The sequence below is a fragment of the Epinephelus lanceolatus genome, chromosome 21 (assembly GCF_041903045.1).
Source record: "Epinephelus lanceolatus isolate andai-2023 chromosome 21, ASM4190304v1, whole genome shotgun sequence".
In the NCBI taxonomy this organism is placed as follows: domain Eukaryota; kingdom Metazoa; phylum Chordata; class Actinopteri; order Perciformes; family Serranidae; genus Epinephelus; species Epinephelus lanceolatus.
In genome coordinates this window covers 13,810,956-13,835,475 of record NC_135754.1, presented here as the reverse complement: position 1 = coordinate 13,835,475, position 24,520 = coordinate 13,810,956, and the positions used below count along the sequence as shown (strand labels likewise).

Below are 24,520 nucleotides of genomic sequence, written 5' to 3'. Positions count from 1 at the left end.
ACCAGGGCGTTGGCGGCAGATCCATTTAGTCCAGTGGGTTGTGAGGTGGGTTAATGGCACGTGCCACAGATGCTCATTCAGATTGGGATCTGGGGAATTTGGAGGCCAGGTCGACACTTTGAGGTCTTTGTCACATTCCTTGGGCCACTCCTGAGCAATGTTTGCCGCCAGCGCACTGGTACTTGGTCTGCAACGGTGTTTGAGTGGGTGGAACATGTCAAGTGGTATCCACATGAGTGCCAGAACCAAAGATATCCTAGCAGAACAATGCATTGGAACAAAAATAACAAAATAATCAAAGTTTTTCACTTCACCTGTCTGTGGTTTTAATGTTTTGGCTGAAAGGTGTAGGTGACTACACTGTGATTTAATCATCACATACAGTATATAACTCTGCCACCCCTTAAAGTCGCCATGCCAGTGCCATCCTCTTAATGAACAAGCACCACACAATGACAGTCCCAGAAGGGCCCTACAACAGCTCTTAAAACAGGCCCTCAGATGCTTTATGGCCACCCTGCCTGGGGTTAACAAGTAGTTGATACATAAGCAGGCATCTACAATCACAAACTTGCAGTAATTGGGTAAGAGTAGATGCATGTATGAATGAAGACTTATTAAACTCTGAGTAACAATATTTCAGTGCAGGAAGAACAGAGGAAAGTAATGAGGCCTGACACTGTAATACTTCATGCCATTCAGACGTGCAGTAGAAAGGTTTCTATTTCAGCTCCGAGTTATGAGAAGGAGAGATAGGATTGTTAAGGCTCCGAGGGCAGACTAAATAATGAGCAGTCTGAGCTTTGGAGGTTTACACAGGCTGTGTTGTACTCCGAATCTGCTGGACTATGTTCCTTTCAATTCTAGTTGATCTCTTTATATGTACAACGTGGAAAATAGAGTTTTTCAAATGGCTGTGCAGATGCTATTTTTCTTGGTTTAGTACGTGGTTAGAAAAAGAAAAGGATTTAAAATTCAACTTCTTATTTAATTCAGTAAGTAATTCCCAGGAAAGCTCCACCTGGCTTCAACCTGAGCAGAGGTCTAATCAGCCAGAGTAAATGAAAACATCTGTGTGGGTGTGCAGCACCTTTTAAGTTCTGCTTCCACTTTTAGTTTGCATTCTTGTACAATGGAAACCGCTTGCAGTGCTCACGTCTATCGGGTCAAATTGATCACTTTAAGTGGACGATTAATTGATTTTTTTTTCCTTTTTCTTTATTTCTCATGCAGATTACCATCTAATTGTCAGCTGTGTGCTACATGAATATTAAGTCATAAAACAGGCAGCTACGCTATTCAAAATACAGTGCAGCTGTTTTATTACAGGGGCATTACATTACTGGGCATTATCAATCTACATGACAAGGACGGCTGCTACTACGGGTGCTTTCCCTGTGGGCGCTCATTTTCTGCCTCCTTCACTAGTGACCATGACTGGCAGCCATAAGCTTCAAGGAGACTACATTTTTTTCACTGAGAGAAAATGACTTTCGTTTTCCCATCATGATTTCAATGTACATGCAGCACCAGCCTCAGGTAGCCAGCTGGAAGCAGATGTGTTAGCATTAAGCACAGTATCATGGGAGTAAAGTAAAAAAACAAAAAAAAAAAGTATTTACTGTAGTTTTAAATTGCTGTTCCATACGTTGTTATTAGGGATGCACGATATTGGATTTTTTGCTGATATCCGATATGCCGATATGAAACAACTCATTTGGCCGATAGCTGATACCGATTTCAACATATCCACCATTAACCCACCATTAGATGGAGACATGTAATAGGATGCTTTTCAATGTATGTAATATACATTCGCTGGGCAAAATAATAAAAAGCATGTTGGCCGATTCTGATCTGTTCATTTTAAAGCCAATATTTTCCTATACAGATGACACACCGTTATTATCAGCATGTTGGCTAGTTCCGATATTTCATTTTAAAGCCAATGTCAGCCAATGACGTGCCAATATTATAGGATTTCCCTAGTTGTTATGTATGAAAAGACCTGAAACGTACACCATTAGCAGACTACTTGATTTCGGTTGGCAAACTATTTGCATAGGGATGATTCTGTCCAAAGCTTTTCCATCACTATAAGCCGTTCTCACTGTATATTCCTGTAACCTCCGAAATTCAGCAGTTTCTAACGTTCTGTGATACTCCACAACTTCCCATGAGAGTTTATCTCAATCCCAGACTATCCTTGTGTGGAACACACTTCTTAAATGCAAGGATCTAGGGGTTTCTTTCTGCTAGCTGCAGTTATTGTCTATGTAAGTTCTTCCCTTTGTGTTTAATTTGGTCTGATCAGCCAGTATATATGTTGCCCCATTGTTCCATTCTGTTAGTTCGGTTTGTTGAGTTTATGTCTAGTATTGTTAGCCTTATTTTTCAGTAAAATAATGTATTGTTGACCTCTTTCAGTGGCCCTGTAATTCCAATTCTGTTATCTTTAGTCATTAGCTTTATAAATTTGATCTTTGGGAAAATAAAACCACCTTTTTTTTTTAAACTTTAAACCTCTGTTTTTTTGCTTTGACTGCTTGGTCCATAACATGTATTAATACATTATAATGTATTAAAGTGGAAATGAAACGTGCATGTTTTGACACTGGTAGTAAAAAAAACTACGAAACGAAAAACTATTTTAAAAAACACCTTGCCTGAAGTGGAGCTACCCAGCAGTATATTCAGTAGTTACAATTAGCATCACCTTTACCAGCTGCGACATTGAAGTGGTGCTCAATCATTTCTGCATCCACAGTTTTAACCCAGTAATCTTATTATATAATGACAAAAAACTCTGTGTGTCTGTGGGCGTGTGTCTCTGTTTCACGATTTTCTCCTCACTGACTTGGTCAATCCATGTGAAATTTGGCACAGTGGTAGAGGGTCATGGGAGGATGCGAATGAAGCAATATTACATCAATTGGCCAAAGGGGGGCGCTATAGTAACCGACTGAAATTGCAAACTTTGAATGGGCATATCTCATGCCCCATATGTCGTAGAGACATGAAACTTTGCATATAGATGCCTCTCCTCATGAGGAACAAATTTGCCACAAGAACCCATAACTTCCGGTTATATAGATTTTCCGCCATTTTGAATTTTTTGAAAAACACTTAAAATCGATCTCTTCCTAGGAAGTTTGACTGATCTGCATGAAACTGTGAACATAATCTAGGGACCAATATCTAAAGTTCCCTCTTGGCAAAAGTTGGAAAACTTACTAAAACTGAGCTTCTATAAGGCAATGAATATTGCGGAGGGCGTGGCTCATCACATAAAGGTGTATAACATCTCAAGGGTTTCACCGATCACCAGGCAACTTTGTAGTCATATGACCACACATAATCTGAGAGGACCCCTCCATTATTGACCCCATCAAACAAAATGGGGGCGCTAGAGAGCTAATTTCTTATCTAGGCCTAACCGCCATATCGATTTTTACTAAACTTGGTAGATATGTAGAACAGGACGCCTCAAGGTGACTGCAGAAATTTAACTCTAATTGGCAACTGGGTGGCGCTATAACAACCGAAAAATGCTTAAAAATGGCTCAAATGCGACTGATTGCTGTGGCTCCCCCTGTGGCCCAATGTTTGTTTTTTTCCTAATTTTTGGTATGACAAAGTCATGGTATGGTATGCTGTACATAATCACGGAAACTGTCAATATGTCATTCTGTCAGTCAGTCATTCTGTCTGTCCCACGTTTTTCTACTCACTGACGTGGTCAATCTATGTGAAACTGCACATAGGTATTGAGGATTGGCATAGGTAGAAGGTGACAGAGCTACCAATGGGTATGGACTAGTACAATATATAAGACTCCATAATGGGATATTTGCATAATGAGTACTCTCACTTTTAATACTTTAATATTTTGACACTCATCCTATAATATGTACTTTGGATGCAGGAGTTTAACTTGTAATTTGTATTCCAACACTGTGGTACTTCTGCTGTGATGCTGCACTGTAATTCAGCTTATAAATTATTTATTGTCTCTCATGAACACATGAAGAAATTGATTTATCAGCATTATCTGATCAGAGCTGTAACATGACCATATATGTCATTAATAATGTAGAACAGGTAGAAGTAAGATGAATCATTTATAATACAAGGGAGATGAACTACACAAAGAAGAAACACCTCCATTTAACTTCCTTTCCTTCTGATGTATCTGGGAAAATGACTAAAAATGATGTGCATACACGTTACCATGGTTACCAAATGATCTCGGATAATTCTGTAATCTTAGGAGATTGCTTCCTAGACAGTTCTCACGATAATCAGGTGGATTTAGTTGTTTATCCTTTGAATTAATTATAAGATCACATATCTATCATAACACAGTACTGCAGTTAATCTGTTTTGCCTTTATACCGCAAACAAACTGCACTAGAGTCTGATACAGAACCAGACTGAGACCTGCCTCATCGAGACGTCTCATTCTAGACCCCATCCTGAGGACACTGAAATCAATGGGCTGAGAGCAACACATAGACTGCACTGGTCTCATTTTTCTACCAATAAAAACATATGCCATGAGATTTAAAAGTGCTATCATCACATAAGCATCCAACACAAAGTGGCTTTAAACAAGGTCACAAAGTGATGAGCCGACATCTATGTTAACTATATTGTTGTTGTTGTTGTTGCAGTGGCCTGATGACTCAGACATCTCTAGAGAGGAAATGACATTCCAGTCAGACAGTGTGACGGGTCACGCCAGCTGACGGATCGCAGTAAGTGGAAACCGATGTGACTATTGACAGGAAATGACTGGGACATCTTCAGACGTAGCCTGGCAGGCAGGTGGTAGCTGAGGCATCATGCCCTTTCACACTTGCTCGCCTGAACGTGTGTGAGAGAACATATACTCTGTATGTGTGAGTTATGAGTGTAAAATGAAGGGAAACGCTGAAGTTTGTTTATAAGGGATTTGGCATTGTCAGTGACATTAATCCTCCCTGTTTGTACCCTGTAACAGCTACTACCACAACAGCCGTGGCAGCTAATTCTTTCTGAAAATCTTGTAGATTTAATTGCTATAATACATGCAAACTACTGCCAAAAATTGATGTTTTTTCTTTTTAAGATGTCCTGTGAGCATTCAGTGGGATTTCTGCAATGCTAAAAGAAAGCTCCACATTTGTTTTGAAGTAAATAATGTGGATTCCACTATGTTTGAGTTGGACAAACAAAATGAAAAACCATTGTCTAATACTATGACTATAATGCTATTTATATATAAACACAGATATTTCTTCCCTGACTCCTCGTGTTTGGATTCTACCACCAACATGCCTGTAACACCGCAGTAATCTCTCACAGACAGAAGCCCTGCACCTGAACACATGTGCTGGCATCCTTCCCCTGAATCTCTCTCACCCACACACACACATCTACACATGCTCGCATGAAAGGCTTAGAACCGGTATTGAGCGTGCCCGTGTGTGTCCACTTACAGACAGAAAGGCAGCAGAGACAGCAGGGTCTCTTTGGTGGGGCGGGCTGCGAACTCCGGCAGTGTCTGGATCAGTTTGTTCATCACCATGCGAAGGTAGCCCTGCAGCTGCTTCCTCCTCTCCTCCACAAACTTGGCATCCTGCAGACAAAGAGAGAGAGACAAACAGAGGCGGGAAAGAAACACAAGTTAGTTGCTGATAAAATGGTGCTTGGAAAAGTTGAGGTTAAAGCTGCCACACACAACTTTTTATGACATTAAAATAATATATTAGTGGCATATATTAAAGCAGCTATTATAGATATTCATAAATTAAGGTGTGTCTTACATACACATGCTGTCTTAAGGCAAAAAATTGCATATAGTGACTTAAAGACTGCGTTTGCTGCTGTGCCAAGACCAAATCTTGCATAGGTGTCCCATGTAATTTATGCTGAGCTACTGTGTGTTTGCAGTTGAAAACAAGTACTCTTAAAAATCATCCACTATGCTGCCAATGACCAGGACTCCAAATCCCATGACAAGTAATGCTCCACACTTGATAAAAACATGCATTTCCAAAGATTAACACACTCAGTAGTTGTGTTTATTGTGTCACTTGGTTGCTGATGTTTAAGAAAAATTCAACATATTCATGTGAGCACTCAGACTTCCCTCGCAGAGCGACTATGGAGGCAAAGGCACAGAGCCACATGGCGAGTGCTAGCGTGGCTAATCGGTGTCCAGCAAAGCTCAGAACAAAGCCTGGGCAATGATCTGTTTTACTCTCTGGTGCTGGGGACTGGAACAAGCAGCCACTATAGGAGGCCAACATTTTCCTGGTTTTGAGACTATTGCTTCTCTTTTGATGTAAAAATACAAACAGCCAAGTGAATTGTCTTGAAATACAAATGTGGTTCTTGTGTACAAGAGCTCTTAAACCACAAAGACTTTCACAAGTGAAGTGGTGAGAACACAAAGCTGAGGTTGGTTCAAATTTATTAATCAATGAGTGCAATGAAATGAATGCTTGTTTATTAAATGTTAACATCTCAGGTTACCTGGAGTAGGGACATTTATATTTACACTCACACCACGAGCAGTTTTTCTGGAAAAAAAATATGATGAAACTCAAAATTGTACTGCCACTAATTTGAAAATAAGGTAGTCACCACAATCCATAACAGCCATTAAAGAGACAATATATAGCAACAAAAATCGTGGGGTTTTTTTTGTTTTGTTTTTTTAAAGTAATCACCGGGAAGTAGGATTTGCAGGAAGTGTCTGCAACATTCAGAGTCCATTCGTTCCGGGGTTTTTTTAATTAAAAAAATATAAATGAGTAGAGTTAAACTCTTAAAATCTGAATAAAATTTAAAAAAAATGAATAAATAAAAAAGCAATTTGCTCATGGGAAATTTACCAAAGGAACATGTAACACACTCCTTGAGACTCCAAAAAGAAATATTTATTAAAAGATGGTGCCCTGCCATTGCCATACTAACATAATGAAGTGATCAAAATCCACCAACATATTTTACAGCACATATGTACCTTTATTTCGCCAATCTGACTCACCTCTTAATGCATATACATACACTCACGCCATTGTATACACACATGCAACTCCCCTCCCTGACCTTTACCTTTTTCCTTTGTTTTTTGTCCAACTTTACTTTTTCCTAATTTGTACCTTTTGTGTTATTTCAAAATTAATACTTTAAGCTAGGGTGTGTTTGGTTTATTTTAAACCTCTGAACCCTGAGCAAACTGGCAGTGGTACTGGGGAAAAGGCAATGAGCAATAAATGTCCCACAAATTGTAAACAAATTAATAGATTTAAAAAAAAAATACATTAAAAACAAAAACTGGAGGAAAAAAAGAAAAAAGCTAGGTAAAAACTGTATTCATAAATATTATTATTATTATATTTTAATTTATAATTTAATTTATTTAATTTTATATTTTTCACTTTTTTTAAACTAATTTTCTTGTTTTTAATTTTCTCTTTTTACTAATTTCTTGTCATTTTTGAGGGGTCATTTCTTTTGTTGCTCATTGCCTCTTCCCATGTTTTTTAAGGAATTCAAGCCAATTTGCTCAGGTTTCAAAGGGTTAACTTATTGTCATTTGCCTGTAAGCCATGTTGGCACAGCTGTAAAAAGAAAAAAAAAATAGCATGGCAATTCTGAAAATGATTGTATTAGTTGCTGGAATTGAAATAAAAAACTATGTGTAAAAAAAAAAATCAAATAGTCAGTAGTTTAACCCTTTGTTTCCTTACTTACTTCCTGACAGAGACTCTGGTGCACAATCAGCAGCTCCTTCAAGTTTTCTACATATTTTTAAATTTCCATAAAATATATTTTTATTCTGTCAGTGCAACATGTTTCATATAAATGCAAACAAATTGGAAAGAACCACAGAAAGTTTAATGCATGAGGAATTTTGTGCTGTTCTCCCAGCTCTACACAGATCTGTATAGCCACCCTAACTAACCCTTTAACTATGATATGATGTCAAAAGATTTATGACTTATGACTGTTTTGGTTCAATTTAATTGCTGTGATTCAAGAAAGAAATATCCCCAACTCTCTAAGAGTTGTAAGCAGACTACTGTGGCAGTGGCACACATAAACTTAACCAAACGTAAGTGCAAGCAACCTCATTCATCACAAAAACAAATTATAGACAACTGTGAATATTTTAACTACGAGTCAGCAACTGTACATGGATCATTGCTTATCTAAATAAATCTGTGTGTAACAACAGATGGTACATTTGGTGAGAATAATTTCAATATCTCCATAAATGCATACTGATTTTCCAGAGGCACCTTAGCTGCCTTTCGCTGCTTATTCATGGCACAGTGTATTTCCATTTTTCTACTGGGAACCTACCAAAATTTGGTAGATGATGTGCAGTGTAATGGCCAGAGAGAACTTTAAAATGGGGGAGTCCATAAGTTGTTCAGTGTTGCCCCAAGTAGTGGATAAGTGTGTGAATTTAGGGGAGTAGGAGTGTATAACTAAACTCTGCCACGTGCAGGGTGAAACAGGCAGCAGTAGGAGTGGGTAAATCTGATGTGTCAGATTAGGCTGTGCGTGCCAGCGTGGGTTTCATGCTATGTCAACACAATAAGGGACACCCCGACTGCTTTCATGGATGTCAGAGTGGTAATAACACTAATGGACATCATGACAGATTCATCCTCTTGTGGAGACAGAGAGGAGGGCCGAAGAGGCCAGGTGCTGTCTCATGTTTGCAGAGAGGAACGAGAGGGCAGAGCAGAAACTACTGTGGCATACTGATGCAGGTACAAGGCTGATTCTGTCCTCTTACATCTGTCTGCTTATATCAAGCTATCTCAACACTGCTCCTTCCCAGCCCCTCTCCCTCCCTCTCCTCCTTTCCACACCGCTATACTGATATGACAGGAAGCCTAAATCAGTCTATTATTATTCATCATATGGGAAGGGACATGTACCGGCACATAATAAACATGAAGGTGAGCGAGGCCTATTTCTGTCCTCTAAAGGAGCTCCATAAATCCCACACATCCTGTTTTACCAGGAAGATATGGGAAGCTCTATAAAGGCAGTTAACTACATATTCAGTAAAAAAAAACATTTGTTGTACTATAAATTTTATGCCATATAAAAAGAAACATCAAAAAGATTTTTAAAGTTCCAGTGGCTAAAAGACAAGCTAAACAGAAAAAACACCAGACTAGACAGCTACACCAAGAGGGCTCAACGAAGGGAAAGCTAGCTAGAGACATAGCAACAGCGTGCCTTAGCTAATGCTAAAGCTAACGTATTTATTTTTCCCCTGTCTGTAAATGACAAATATTAATTTTGTTGAGCTGGCACCTTAGTTCATTATGTCAGCAATACCACATTACTAAATGAGGCAGTAAGAAGGCTCAATCCAATCACAACAGTTAATAAAAAAGGAAAACAAAAACACCTGCTAAGGGTGACTAGCTTAGCGCATCTCAGCTGCTTTCCTAGCTTTTGTAAATGTATGCAATATGGTGTAGTTAGCTACCTTTAAATAATATATGTAAGGGATAATGTATAATGAGCCGGTGAGTACTGGGAAAATAACTCCCGACAGGGGAATAGAACCCCGACGCGCACCGGCTCATTATACATTATCCCGCTTATTACACGGCTAATTATCAGTTGAATAGACAGAATATTGATTAATTATACAATTTTATTGAGTTATAAATTAAATCGGGAGGAGAGAAAAAACAAACTGCCGGCAACGGCATTCTTTGATGCGATCAACCTCCCTGTCATCCACAATCTTGTGTCTCCTCTCTTTCCCGTGCGCCTCTGAGCATCCCTCTTCTCCGGCATTCTTCTCATCTTCAGCCAGTAACCATGTCTCAAGATTTTCATGCTCACCAAATATATTAAAAGTTATCTCATGAAAATAGTCCATCTTTGTATTTTGTAAATTATTATTTTGTAAGCGGTAACGGCTACTTTAGCCCGATAAAAAAAGTAACTGTTTTCAGGGCAGCGTCCCTATAGCAACGCCGGGCTACATAGCAACTGTTTGTAATGACCGTTGCTACTAGCAGCGGTCATTACACAGTAATATCAGACCGCAGAATGCCGCGACTGACCAATCAGAATGCAGCATTTAATAGAGCCGTGTAATAATTAAATATATTTACCAGTAAATTTAGTTAATTTATTGATATTTACAATAAATATTAAAGGTAGAAAGACAGACAGCCACGTAGCAAAACAGAAATACATTTATATCCTATGTAACCTAAGCTATAGAGTGCTAAAGGGACAACGTTTTCTGTAAGCCATATTTAAAATATAAAAGCAATGCACATCAAGAATTATACTGAAATGCTGATCACTGGCAACAGACTTGATTGTAGAAAAGTGTCGCACACTCTGGCTCCATATACATTTCTTTTATTTTGATGATGTTTCAGCCTTTGGGCCTTCTTCAATATCGACAAGCATGCAACGCTTTTTTTTCTACAATGAAGTTTTTTTGTAGCTCAACCAGGAAATTAGCATTGCGCTGATTCCCTCATCAGAAAGCAATTGGGACTTTTCAACTGGAGTTTGGATTACTGCAGAAAATAAACCCTGAGCCAAGCAAAAGTTCATGATACTTGCACGTTTTTCAGCAAGATAATCTTCAAACATCAACACCACTTTTATGATTTTTGTAACGTAAATGAAAGTAAAATGCTAATGTTAGGCTAAAAAAACCCCACCATGATCATCGTGATAACGTTTAAGGTTCCTGACAACTTCTGTAGTCTCATCTAGTCATTTGTTAGCAATCATAAGGCTAACAAGCTTAAAAATTCACAGGTTGGGTATTTACTGATATATTTTTTGTAATGGAAGAAACCATGAAAGTCTCTTAAGCTTGTGTTAACCAGAGACCTTATTTTAGGCATCCAACCAAAACCCACTCAAAAAACCCACAGACTCTGAGACGAGGGAACTGGAAGTACAATAATCCTAACTGATTTCTGGGTATTAGGACTCATTCCTGCAGCACTCTATGGGATGTACACAATAAAACAATATGTTTATTTTTGTAATACAAAGAAGTAAAAATGAAAAGTTGGATCCCATCAGCTTTTCGCATCAGGTTTTGTGAAGATTATTCAAAGGCAGAATGAAGTGTCTGTATTTTTTTAGGTATGATGTGGGTTTTATGGTTGAACTTGTTTTTTCTCCACAGCTTCAGTAATTTATACTGTCTGTCTTTGCAGGGGAATATAGATGGTTTATAGACTTCTGTCCATTCCTTCTGCCTTCACCTCTAGTTGTCATGCATGTCATGAATTCTGGTTGCAAGATAAGACATTTCTATATGCATGCTTATCAGCAGCATATGGGGTATGGGTGATAGGGGATCATAAAATGGACATGTAATGACAGAGAGATAAAGTGAATGTATATATACATGGAAAGGCACAAACACACACACACACACACACATATATATATATATATATATATATATATATATATATATATATATCTACACCACAGCGAAATGTCACGTTCCAGCGAGAGAAGATAAGCAGGAGAGCGGAGAAGTCAATGGAAGAAAAGCGTAGTCACATATGCGTCGGGTTCTCCACAACTGCTCAGTGAATTTGCTGCCAGCTTTATGCCTTTCAGTTCTGGGGGATGAAAAAAAACCCCTCCAAATAGCGTGTCTGAAGAACTAAATGTTGCCTGGCAACAAAAAACACTTTCAGAAGTGAAAAGTAACTACACCCTCCGGTATCAACAACTTTTTTTTTCTCCCAACAGAAAATCAATGCTTTTGACCAAGACTTCGATCCTGCTTAAAATTCTGGAGATAAAAACTGGGAGTGTTTACAGTGATACATATTCTTTTTGGTTTTATTTCTTTACAGTGGGGGAGGCAGGAGGGATGTAGGGATGCCGTGTAATGGAAGTCCCAGGCCAGATTCGCTGGTTGCATAATAAGCTGCCGTCTTGGCAATTCAGATACTTATAAGGAGCAGACTGTGAACAAATTTAAGGATTTTCTATGTGAATCGCTCCCTTGGTGCCTGGTATATTTACGGGAAACAAAAAGTTTCTTAGCTTAACATATGCATAGAAATTAAAAAGCACCTCCCAGCTTGCCACTTTAAATGGGAACATCAACCTGAGCGCTGATTTGAACCTGCAGTACACTTGAATTAAATGAGAGTGGACAGCGTTGGTACACGCTGGCAACAAAACAAGGTCAACGCTTTTCCACCAAGTCAGCCCACACCGGACCACTGTTCTCTAAACACATACCAAACCGCGGGTCCAGGCCATGCATAAAACATCACAGGCAATTCAGGAATGCTCATACAAGACCTCCACAATGTCTTCTTGTCATAATTAAAAGCGTAAAACATGTATATTGCATAATATGTGAATACAACATACTAAGACTGATTAATAATTCACTTTGTTTCTGATTAATTAATCAGGGCAGCCTTGGCACTCCTCTCTCGCACTGTATGTGCAGATGGGGCGACTGCCGAGGGCAAGTGGTGGTTGTGCATGTGCCATTTTTTCTGTTATGATTACCTTAAGGGACTCTAATGTAATGCTACTGTAATTACAATCATCTAAAGCCAATACGTTTTCTTGCACTGAAACAAATATCTTGTATTTAAGAAAGCCTCAATTGTTGATTTTAATCATTGTTACCATCTTGCCTCTACTCCCCTGTGTAAATGTCATCCTGTTTAAGTAAGCGTTTCTGTGTATTAGACTTCAATATTATATTATTAATAATGAATAAAGCATATGATCGGCTGATGGTGATGATCAAGTGAACCAAACATCAGAAAGGCATGCAATTTAACATGAACGATGATATGATAATTATGTTTGATCACAAGTTCGAACGTGCTGGGGATCAAAATGATCCGCAATCCCAGTGTCAACAAAGACTAGCAACTATGGCTGCATCTGAGTTTCCATACTATCATGCTTTTTATTAGGCTTAAACAGTATGGGAGATTGCTTAGTATGTCTGAAACAATAGGTGTAGACTTTGGAAGTGGACGCAGGGGACACAACCCTCTCAGTATTTAGTACATGTACATTTGTCCCTCCCAAATAGCTTTGACTTTCCTTAGTAGCAGAAGACTTCTGTTTTGACAAAATTAAATACATATACACCAGTAACTGATGCAAAAGAGGTACAAATTGGTGCATAATAGTTGGCCAGAATGCAGGAAATTAGGTTTTTGATGCTTTAAATTTTCTGTTGGAGGACCCCCAAACCCCCACTTTCATACAGGTCCACCCCAATGTTCAAACAAACCCTACGCCCTTATCCAAAACTTTAATATGAAACTAATAGTACATGAATTGCATACTATTTCCAGTGAAAAGTTACAGTATGCTATCATTGGACACTACACCAGCATCAACAGCATATCCCACAATGCAATGCGGTTGACGACAACATTCATAACAGACAATGGCGGACAGTGACCATGGCAGCTCTCTAACCTCAATGAAGCTTCAATTTAAATGTATTTGTAGAAGATTTCACATTTAATTGACCGTGCAGCAGAAGTTACCATGGTAACGCACCTCCAACTGGCAGGGAGGCTTTCAGGAAGTTATGCGGTAATTGCGGCTCGGTACCACCCAGAAATGTCATACTACTGTTTATTTACACAAAAGTATGTTAAATAGGTGTATTTCTTTGCTGAGGCCGTTGCCAGGCAACTATCTGAGACTCCAGGAAGTTGGTGCTCAGAGCCTTGAAATAGTTGGCCACACAGCACCCTGTAAAGCAGTAAACCTGTCATTTTAACATCCATTTTGTATGGATTAAACAAACCACATATAGTGTGGTAATTAGTGAGCTCCAGGACAGAGCCAAGCTGATATGCCCTTTGTTACAAGCTAAGCTAACTGGCTGCTGGCTGTAGCCTTGGATTTAACTGAAAGATATGAGAGAGGTATTGATCTTCTCATCTAACTCTCTGCCAGAAGGCAAATAAGCAAATTTTCCTAAATGTGGAACTTTTGCTTTAAAAATACTCATCACCTTACAGGCTGCAAGCAGGACCGTCTTTGCATACCAATGTAAAGCTGCATACACATCTTCATAAACTGTGGGATTAACATAGACTGAAAGCAAAATCAGAGCCTAAAATGAACAGTCAGATTCAGTGACACTAGTCTGGTCTCCAGTGGCCATTTTAATACTGGTGGGAAACTTGCACTGAGCAAAATGATAAACATATTACATTTCCGATAGCCGCTTCACAATTAAAGCCTCTTGATTTGGTGGTGGAACGATTTAAATGTGAAGCAGCAGCAGGAAACGTTGGGTTTGCGTCAGCTGTAACTTAACTGCCGACAGCAAACAGCACAGACGCCAGGAGTGAAACTAAATTACAGAGATGCTGAACACAGACAGACTTTTAAAAACAAGACTCTCTCTCCGGTCACTAGCACAAAGCACATGGCCCTGCTGCTACCAAGCAAGACCACAACAATGCAGCTTAGTGGCTTGGGCAGGAAGATAATATGTAAATGTTGCAGACAAATTGTATTAGTATGCAATTGTTGGGGTCAAAACTTCTGCACAGTCATCTACACAGTCTTATACGACTGCTCACTGAACATGGACGTGGTGATGGAGAGCGGCTTCGCCTGTAGAAGAATCAACATTCACCTAAAAGATTCTTTTACATTGTGCCTTTCTTTTAATCTGCAGCTCCTGGGAAAAGAAAACCACGTCGTCTCTCCATTCGCGGCCTTGAAAGAAAAAAGGGAGAGAGATATAAACCGAAAAATGAAGTGATTTGTATTGAAGCCTAAGGCGGATGAGTGACTTAAGTGAGCAGGAGAGGAGACAGTGATGCAAGTGGGCAAATGAGAGAAATTGATATTGAGGGATGAGAAAAAAAAAGAAAAAGAAAAAAAAAAAAGAATAGCAAACGCATTTCGACACAAGTCATCAAATCTGGATGAGGTGCGGCCAGTAAGAAAAGCTGACAGCTGGACTCTGGGGTCTGACAACAACGTGTCTTTGATGTAATCATTCTGCCCCCTTCTGCCTCAGTGTTAGCATCAGGAGGGATTTGACAGGCGCGACTTGGGAACATTTAGCCTGTATGCATGGCCAGGCCCCTGACAAATCAGCTGGTTAAGAGCTGTCACAGGCTGCGTGCGTGTTTGTGTGTGTCTCTGTAACTGTGTGTTTGTGTGTGTGTAACATCATCTGTATTGTTAGGTCACGCAGCTGGACAGTCTGGCCTGAAGCGCTCGGAGACACAGAGAGGGAGAGTCTTGTTAGCTCATTAGCAGGATGGAGAGACACAGATGCACAAATGAGTCAAAGAGGCAAAGTCTTGATGACCATGAGGCCTCGCGGGGCCGCGGCTCCCGCTGTCAGGGGTCAACTCTGCCACAGGCTGATGTGGCATTAGCCAATTTCTAAATGAAATGAATCCAAATGATGTTTCCCTCAACAGTGTTTACATGGTTGCCACTTAACTGAAGGTGTCTCGTCAAAAATAAACCACAGTCAGCAATGTTAATGAGGAGTTCTGTTACACACACACACACACACACACACACACACGCATGATCTCTCAGACATGCCTAAAAGTCATAAAGGTGAGTGTACAGAAAGAGTCAATCTGCACCAACTTACGCCTTGACAGAGTGGGCGTTATCAGTGGTTATCGCCCTTACACATGAGTTAGAAGGGACCTGTTAGCGCTACTATTCAGGTTCAGAAGGCTATTATTAGTTATGTTTATGTTTAAGGAAGCGACCTCTAGTGGCCATTGAAAGTATGGCTGGAGCAAAAGAAGAAGTCAGGTGACACAATAAAATGAGCAACAAAGTCCATGTAGGGATGAAGTTGGGGGGGAAGGATGGGTCAAGCAAACACAGGACTTTCACCTCAGCTGACCCCTAAAAATTCTGTTTATATACAATTACTTTGAAGGAAGGAAAGATAATACAGAGCCAATTTTTTAATTCAGATAATGAGGAAATATCACTTATTATCTTACCTTGCAAGTCACCAAAATGTCGATACTGAACAACACTGACAACATATATCAGTTTTTTCTTCTTTGGCAACTACAGCATTTTTTTATTACCTTTTTCTTAATTAACATTTAACCGAAATTACAATCTTTCCATCACCTTAAGTGAAGTGTTTTTATTGCCTTAACCTAAGACACAAACCCGAGGTTCTGGTGTCAAGGCCCTGCACTTTGTACACCCTACACATTCCCAAACCACCTCCCAGTGAAGCCTAAATGGTACACGAATGTAGTGTTTTGCCTGAAAGAAACATCATCTCTAATACAGGCAGTGATTACTCTGTCACAACAACATAATTAAGAAAGCAGTTTAGTGACATACAAAAGTCAATGTTGACGTAAAATATAATTTTATCATGTATTTTTTTTTAATATATACTTTATTAAACCCCCTGAGGGGAAAGTCAATATTTCAATGTTCCAAGGCCACAATCTTTTCCTAAGCCTTGCCACAAAGTTATGATGATGATGGTGGCTAAACCAAATGAAGGTGAAACTGAAACCTAACCTAACAAAGCTGCTAACATAATAATGGATATTAGATGGGCTGATAACAAGCTTAACTTAGAAGGACTAAACAAACCCGCTATTTTAAAGTATCCCATGGAGAGAGACTCTCACTGCAGCCTGTTTTATTTTGTTCTGAAAATGTCGGCATGCAGCCTCGTTCTGTGGACGATAAATGGGGTGCAGTCTTCCATCTGTGTCACCAATAATGAGGAAATACAGTGAGTGCTGGACGGAGTAGTGAGTGACAACAACCCCGCCCATATTTAAGAGTACTGTTTGCAGTGGAAACACAAGGGTCTAGGTACTACGTCTGAAGGGTTTAAGTTCCAAAGATACCATACCGAAAGTGTTAAGTGGAAACAGGGCTCAAGTCCACATGTCAACACATATACCATTTGGCTCCATGTTTTAGTCCTGTATCTATCCTACATTAATCCCAAAGAAAAAAGAGAATTATGTCTCACTACTGTCAACTGCGCAATTTCAAACTTCACTTGCCATAATTCAGCCTGGAGTCGCACATATTAAAAATGTAATGAAGCTTTTCTCCAAAATGCAATCACAGGTTTTCACATTATTTCGCTTCACTGTTCAAGGGGAAATTGAGGTATTTATGAAAGTTGTGAGACTTATACTAAAAATGCTTTAAAGAGTTAACTTTGGAATGAAAAACTTCGGTGCCTAAAAAAAAAAGACACATTAATCATGTTACCACCTGAACAGAGTTACACTGACAGTGGAGGCAGATTTGTTCATGAGCAGCAGTCGCCCCCTCCAACAGATGAAGGTCGTCTATGTGAATGTCGAAGTTACTCAGTCTGAATAAAGCACTAGCCTGAAATTGGTTATTACGGTTCAGATTTTGGGACAAAATATCACTAATGTACTACTTCTGTTCGACCTCCACGGTCTGGATGTGAAAGTGCTGTGTGGAGAAGCTAATTAAATGCAGCAGGAGTTGCTATCTTATGATTTAGATCATTGAACTCCATGATTTCTTGCATTGTAAGAAACGCACCATTTCATCTAGCTATGAAGAGATGTGTGGGGTAGCAGCTCACCGTTGGCTCTGTGTAGGCAGATCCCTTGGACTCCACTCAGAATGCGAGCAAAACATGAGGGTTTAATGGAGACTTATGAAAGTAAAATTGATTTCGTGGACCATTTTGTGGCTTTTACGTTCCTTTTCCCCCTAAAGTCTTAGTTTGTTCATAAAGCAGCACAGCTCAGGAAAGTCACCCAGCCATATGTTAAAACTGGACAACATTTTATTGCAAAGTTTAACTACTGCAGATTTAAAAATTATTTTAATGGCATTTGATGATAGTTTCAACATTTAACTGCTTCAACGTAATCTCTTGGACACATTTCTTGGCAAATGTGCTTAAAAATTTAAATCCTTTACATGGATTAGTGTTAAATGCAGGTTTACAAGAGAGGTGCCACTACAGTATGGCGGCTTATCTCCTTTCACCTACAACCTGGATTCCTATATAGAAAGGGGATCCATGGGAAAAAAACTCTTAGCTTGGTGTAAAATTTGGCTGACTCCAAACTGGCTATAATAAGGTGTCAATGTAAACTCAAACAGTAGCAGGATAAACATCGACAAGTTAAAGGAAATGGTTCTCCACTCCAATTCTTCGCTTCATCTGAATTAAGGAACGAGTACTTGTTTTTCAAAGATCATTCTTTTCTTGCCTTTATCTGAGGACAGCTGGAGAGAGACAGGAAACGGGGAGTGAGAATGGGGATGACCGTGCTGCAGGTTGGAATAGATTCCGGGCCGCTTGAAAGGACTCAGCCTACGTGGGGTGCACACCCTACCTATTGAGCTAGAGGTCGACCCGGGAAGAGTAGTTTTTAAAGTCATGTCATAAACTTTACTGCAGCTTGGCTTGGCAATGGCAGGCAAGTAAACGATAGATGAATACAGTCACTAAAATATCAAAGCAATGGGCAGATGGTAAAGTAACAAGAAATCCTGGTACGCATTGACACAAACTCATCATAATTTGTATTTACTACACTGCACTGCCTCCTACAATGAAAACATTCTGAAAAATAAGGCAAAGTTTCTTTAAAAAAATATTTAGGCATGCAACGATTTTGAAATTTTATATTGTTGTTTATTTGGTTTTTGTTGTTATTTATTCCCCTTTTGTGCCAGGGAAATTAAATCTACACTATAAAACATTACTGATTTAAAGTCCTTCATTACACTATCTTTGAATAAGCACAAATTCAATCATACAAATCCATCAAACAACCTTTAATATAACCTTTCACATGAAAAACATCTTTGGCTGCTTCAAATGCTTTTTTACTATATATAAAATAATTCATTCACAATTGCCATTAAAATATCAACAAATTTCTCCTTCAACACATCAAAATGTAACTCGGTGCAACTTCTGTCAGCAGTCAGTTTGAGCTACTGGCTGCTCAGAGCTAACATTAACTAGCTCTTCTGCTGAATTTAATACAGATTTGTTGTTCACAACATAGCATTATTAAGAAAACAACAGGGTGTGTCCTCTGACACAATGATAGTGTGTTTACTACTTCCTTTTGTAATGATGGTGCTCCAGGTAAGGTTTCTGTTCGTCCGGCCGGGATGCCAGCTGCTAATAGCCACCTTGACATGACAGTGAGATCACAGAGCCCATTTGCCAGTCACTGTACTCTTCTTGTACCTGCTCATTAATTTAAGTTTGTCTGCATTTGTCTCAAACCCCGCTTTGTAGCCTGGGCAAAACTGATGTGACACAACAGGAAAACATCGACCACTGCCACTGGTTAATGTCATCATATGTACAGATAGGCTGATGGCAGTCAACAAGGCAAATATCGACTGATACCAATGTTCAGCCGATAAATTTGTGCATCCCTTAAAATATTTGGACCATTGCAATATAAAAATGGGAAAGCAGCAATAATCACTGAAGGTTCTAAGGGTCCCTGACTGGAAGAAGGTTGAGAACATTGATAATGTGCTTAAAAATACTTCTACAACCAAATCAGACATTGGCACACAAATTTACTTCATATAAGCTAAAATTCATACGTTCTATGCAGAGAGTTAAGCCCACATCTGGTTTTCACCTCTGTGATTCACCTTCCCTTCCTGTAGTGACGAGTCTTGACAACACACAAGGCAGGAGATTAGCTGAACAGTCCCATCACAGGGCACTGGCATGCATACTGCCTGAGAAGTCAGCTAAGTGTTAGCATAGATAATCTCATAAAAGTGTGTATATGTATATGTAGGTACCTGTTACATGTGAAAAGTATGTGTGTGACGTTTTTCCATAGGATTTCTAATGACTTAAATCCATAACAGAGCAGCTGAGTTTCCTGCTACGCTGTCAATCATTTTGAAAAGTGCGTATGTGTGTGTGCAATGATGATGAAACCGAGAGTGTCCTTGGCATGTAATACAGTTAGTGAGGGTTGTGTGTGCATACATATCGTCTACTACCTGATCTCCACTGACAGTTTGTATGTTTCATCCTTTCCAAAGTGAACTGCAGCGGAGCAGATATTCACGGTGCTGTTAAAAGGCTTTTGAAGGTCTCTACCTCTCACATCATTCCTGACATTAACATTTCTCCATCATTAGTCGCACATAATAGTGAGAGGCCCTGTGTGTATGTGGATGTGTGTGTGTGTGTATCAAAATCAGCTTTGAATTTTGCAAAACTGTAGTGAAAGTGTCACTTTGTAATGGATGAAAGCAAGATAGAGGCTAAAAGACAGTCTGTAGCAAAAACAGGGAGACAAAGATAAGAAAACAATTCAAATACACATGAACAGAGAAAGAGACAAAAACAGAAACAGAGGGACTGGGGGGAAAGATTCAACAGCTTTTATTGACAGAGGTTTTGTCATCGTCCTTAAATAAATGTTTTGAGAAGCTGTCAACCAAAGCTGCAAGTAAATAAATTTGTTATCACTGAATCTCTTCAGGGCACCACGGTGGTGTGGTGGTTAGCACTGTCGCCTCACAGCAAGAGGGCTCCTGGTTTGATCCCAGGAAGGAGCCCTTCTGTGCAGAGTTTGCATGTTCTCCCCATGTCAGCTTGGGTTTTCTCTGGGTACTCCAGCTTCCTCCCATAGTCCAAAGACATGCAGGTTAATTGGTGACTCTAAATTATCTGTAGGTGTGAATGTAAGTGCATGGTTGTCTGTCTCTATGTGTTCTGTGATAGTCTGGTGATATGTCCAGAGTGTACCATGCTTCTTGCCCGGTGTCAGCTGGGATAGGCTCCAGCCCCCCCACAACCCTCAAGAGGATAAGCTGTTACGAAAATGGATGGATGGATAGATATTCAAATAAACACAAGAAGTTTGTGCTCTAAATAAAGGATCAGCACTCAGTGAATCACCTCCTAAGCCCTATGATAAGCTATTATGGCAAGGCTGAACTATACAGACCAATGAGCAGTGATAACTAACATGTCCTTGAGGTCATCAGGTGGGAACCTCCTTTCACCAGTGTTTCGTCCAGTTGACACCTCCAGAAGGCTAGACAGTGATCTCTGGCGTCCAGAGACACTCCCCTAATGCCAGGTCTCACTGCTCCCCGCACCAACCCAACAACCTCCTTTACCTTACACTACACATGGCTTTCTCAGCCCAAACAGCACTGCCACCTTCAACAAACCCAGGCTCTGTTTATGCGAGCTCTAGGTAGTGACCGTGCCGATACTACCTTTCCTAGCACACTGACATTACCCTATGTCATGAATCTCTTCATATATATTGAAGATTTTCTATGCTCTTGTACCTTTTGGAAGACACAACAGTAAATGCATCACAAAAATAGGCAAACCTTAAACCTTGAAGGTACCCTGTGTAGTTTTGACCGATAGTAATACTATACTATACCACCTGTTGCTGCCAATGTCGTGCTACATAAGAGCTGGTTTTGGTGGCACAGTCACTACTGACAATGCCCTTGATGTCTAGCTAAATAACAACTGTTTTTTTGTTTGTTTTTTGCCTTGAACAGTGGTGCCCAGTGGTCTGCTGCTTAATAGCTGTCTAACCTAGGTGTCATGCTATCTACCATCCCCTCTACTTTCCAAAGTCAGCTCAGAACTATGTCACTTTACAAACATTGATATGGTTTGTATGAAACGTACAAATGTAACATATCCGTGGTTTGTAGAAACAAACAATGCCAACACTTTCCTCTGGCAACTGGGATGATCTCCTATAGTCTCTAGATGTAGCATTTTAAGTAGATTAGCACATTTGATGGTTAATGTACTTGCATGATTCTTGCACTTTGGGGTTGAATGTACCTTCTGTAAGTCGTTTTGAATAAAAGCGCCAGTTAAATAAGTGTTTTGCATGTATCTTGTACTCACACACAAGTGGTGTGTCACAAATTGCATACTTCCGTTAGTGCACTTCCATGTATTATACTATATGCACTATGTACTCATTGGCGTAGCGCGTGAATTTCGACAGGGTAGTGTTGTCTCAAACCAAACACGGCCGTTGTGCTGTCACCTGAAATGACGACCGCAAATGAGCTAGTTAGCAAACTAGCATTAGCATTTGCATTATTGTTCGTGGTACCAAATCATTTCAGACTGCTAAATTAACCCAATAAACATACTGCTGGCTTATACCCGACAACAGTATAGCGGTGCTTAGTGCAAAAAACACATGTATTTGTACAATGCAGTGACGTTCACAGTAGTATTGTCCTCGGCCGCCATTTACAGTTTGAAAAGTGGTCCCTCTCCTTCCGCTACGTATCCAAGATGGCGACCATTGAGGGCGAGAAGTGTCCATAGTTCCACACTCAACTTCTTGACCGTTTTGAGTGCACTATCCAGGTACTCACAGTGCACTGAATTTTTCCATACTTCTCAGTGTGAACGCACTTATGCACTCAAAATATTAAGTGTAAGTACAGAAGTACGCGATTTGAGACACAGCATAGGACTCATACAGTCCTGCTGCTGGTTCCACACTATCCTCCTGATCAACAGTTGGAGGTGGTATTATGCTATATGTGCTGTAACATCATATGTTGCAACTTCAATTTTTGAAAAAGTGACAGTCAAAACACCACCTTTGCCCATTTTTTTATGGGGAAGGAAGTCCATTCTTCTATTAGGCCTCTGAATACACATTTTGATGAGAAATGGTAATTGTAGGCGTAACTTAAATCGCATGCACAACAAAGCAATTGCACTTTTGCACCCAAATGGCCAGCAGCAGTCCTGAGGGCAAGGATACTGCTCTTTTTATGTGTTTTAATTATTGCTTTCGACACTATAAGTATTATTTTAAATCAGTAATATTCACTATCCCCAGACCTGCTTCAAATTTCAGCATTTCTGTTTCAGTAAAGTATCTTGGCATGCTTCACTCCTGCTCTCTACAGCAGCACCGCTCCCTCACTTCACCTGAAGAAGAAGGCCTTCGCTGCTGCCGACACTCAAAAGTGCTCCTAGAGAGCCAGAAACAAACACTGACTGGATTGAAATAACAGGGAAACTCAGCACGGCAGGCCTGCTGATTACTAAGAACGCCACACACACAATAAACACACCTGAATTTACAAAATACACACTCCGTGCTGCAGAGACTCACTTCTGAGGCATAAAAACATAGTTGTACACACACACACACACACACACACACACACGCACAAACACACACACCCACAGTTTCAGGGAGAACAGCAGTGTTTTACACACACAGCCAATACAACTCCTTTCTCTCAAACACACACACACTGCTTTTTTTATGCTGTGCAGCCTCAGTTTTCACTGAGAAATTCATGTTTTGAAAGCACACTTACACATTAAACCTACACACACATACTTCACCAATCTGGTACTTATCACATCTTTGAGCTATAAAGCCCTCCACCTGCTCCCTCATTTCATTTCAGTCTGGCCCTAAGGCCTTCAGCTCTGTTTTTTGTTGGCAATGTTTCTCCAGAACTTCTGTTGCTATAGCAGCTCATTTTAGAAATTTGAGGAAATTATTAAATTTAATTAATTTTACAGCTTGAAGGACTTCATAAAATTCACTTAGTTTGTGGTGTATGAACGACTCTCCTCAACCGAGTAATAAATATCTTTGTTGAAAGTTGAAAGGCTGTAGCATGCATAGGTGATGTTACATTAATTTTTAAAATGTTGATCTTATGATAGTTACTACAGCCTCACCTTCGAGAGAAATTCACTCTGATATGAGCACAGGTTTGTGGTGGACCAAACCTCTGTGCAAAAATGTGTGATTTCTTTTTGTCCATGAAAATGCCAGCCAAAACATTAAGCTGCTCGCTTAACTCTTCTGCAACTCATGGTCAACCATGTCATTTCTTTTCTGCATTCCTCACAATACTGCATTCATGACAAACTAGTCAATTAAAATTATTTTTCCGTCACCCTTTTGTACGGCTTCTAATTCACCAATTTTCTATCAAATATAACTTTTTGCGACAATGGAATTTTTTCTAACTATTTTTGCAGCTGCAATTGTAAAATGTGCAGAAAAACAGGTTGGTGAATGGGTGAGGTAGAGGCTCGTGTTTCTGGTAGAGAACACTACAATGTCGGAAACCATCAGCTATCGGCCTGCAGATGATTTAGTCTCTGAGAGCAATGGCCAACAAAGCCAGCGAATAACCGGGCCAAGACTTTATTTTCCATGCACCAGTCATTGTTTACTAATGTCTGTAAACAGATATCTGCATATGAAAGCAGAAACATTTAAAAAATGCTAATAAAAAGCTAAATTGTTGTCAGATGATAGCCAATGAACTTCGCTTTTATTGCTCTCCACACAGACTGTTTAAAGCCTGCTGAAACATGATTGATCAATACTACTTGGACTACAAATGGACTGCAGTACAAATGCAGACCAGAATGCATCCGATACCCAAATCCTTGGCAAGTTTCCTATAGATTCGACATTCA

General features: G+C 39.7%; 1 protein-coding gene across 1 annotated transcript in view; it reads right to left on the bottom strand.

The window, feature by feature from the left end:
• Positions 1-24,520, bottom strand: part of snx29 (sorting nexin 29) — a 202,922-nt gene that overhangs the window by 11,403 nt on the left and 166,999 nt on the right. The window contains exon 20 of the mRNA XM_078163261.1: positions 5,481-5,620. Within this exon, the coding sequence (XP_078019387.1) occupies positions 5,481-5,620 (140 nt within the window). The remainder of the gene's footprint in view (positions 1-5,480; positions 5,621-24,520) is intronic.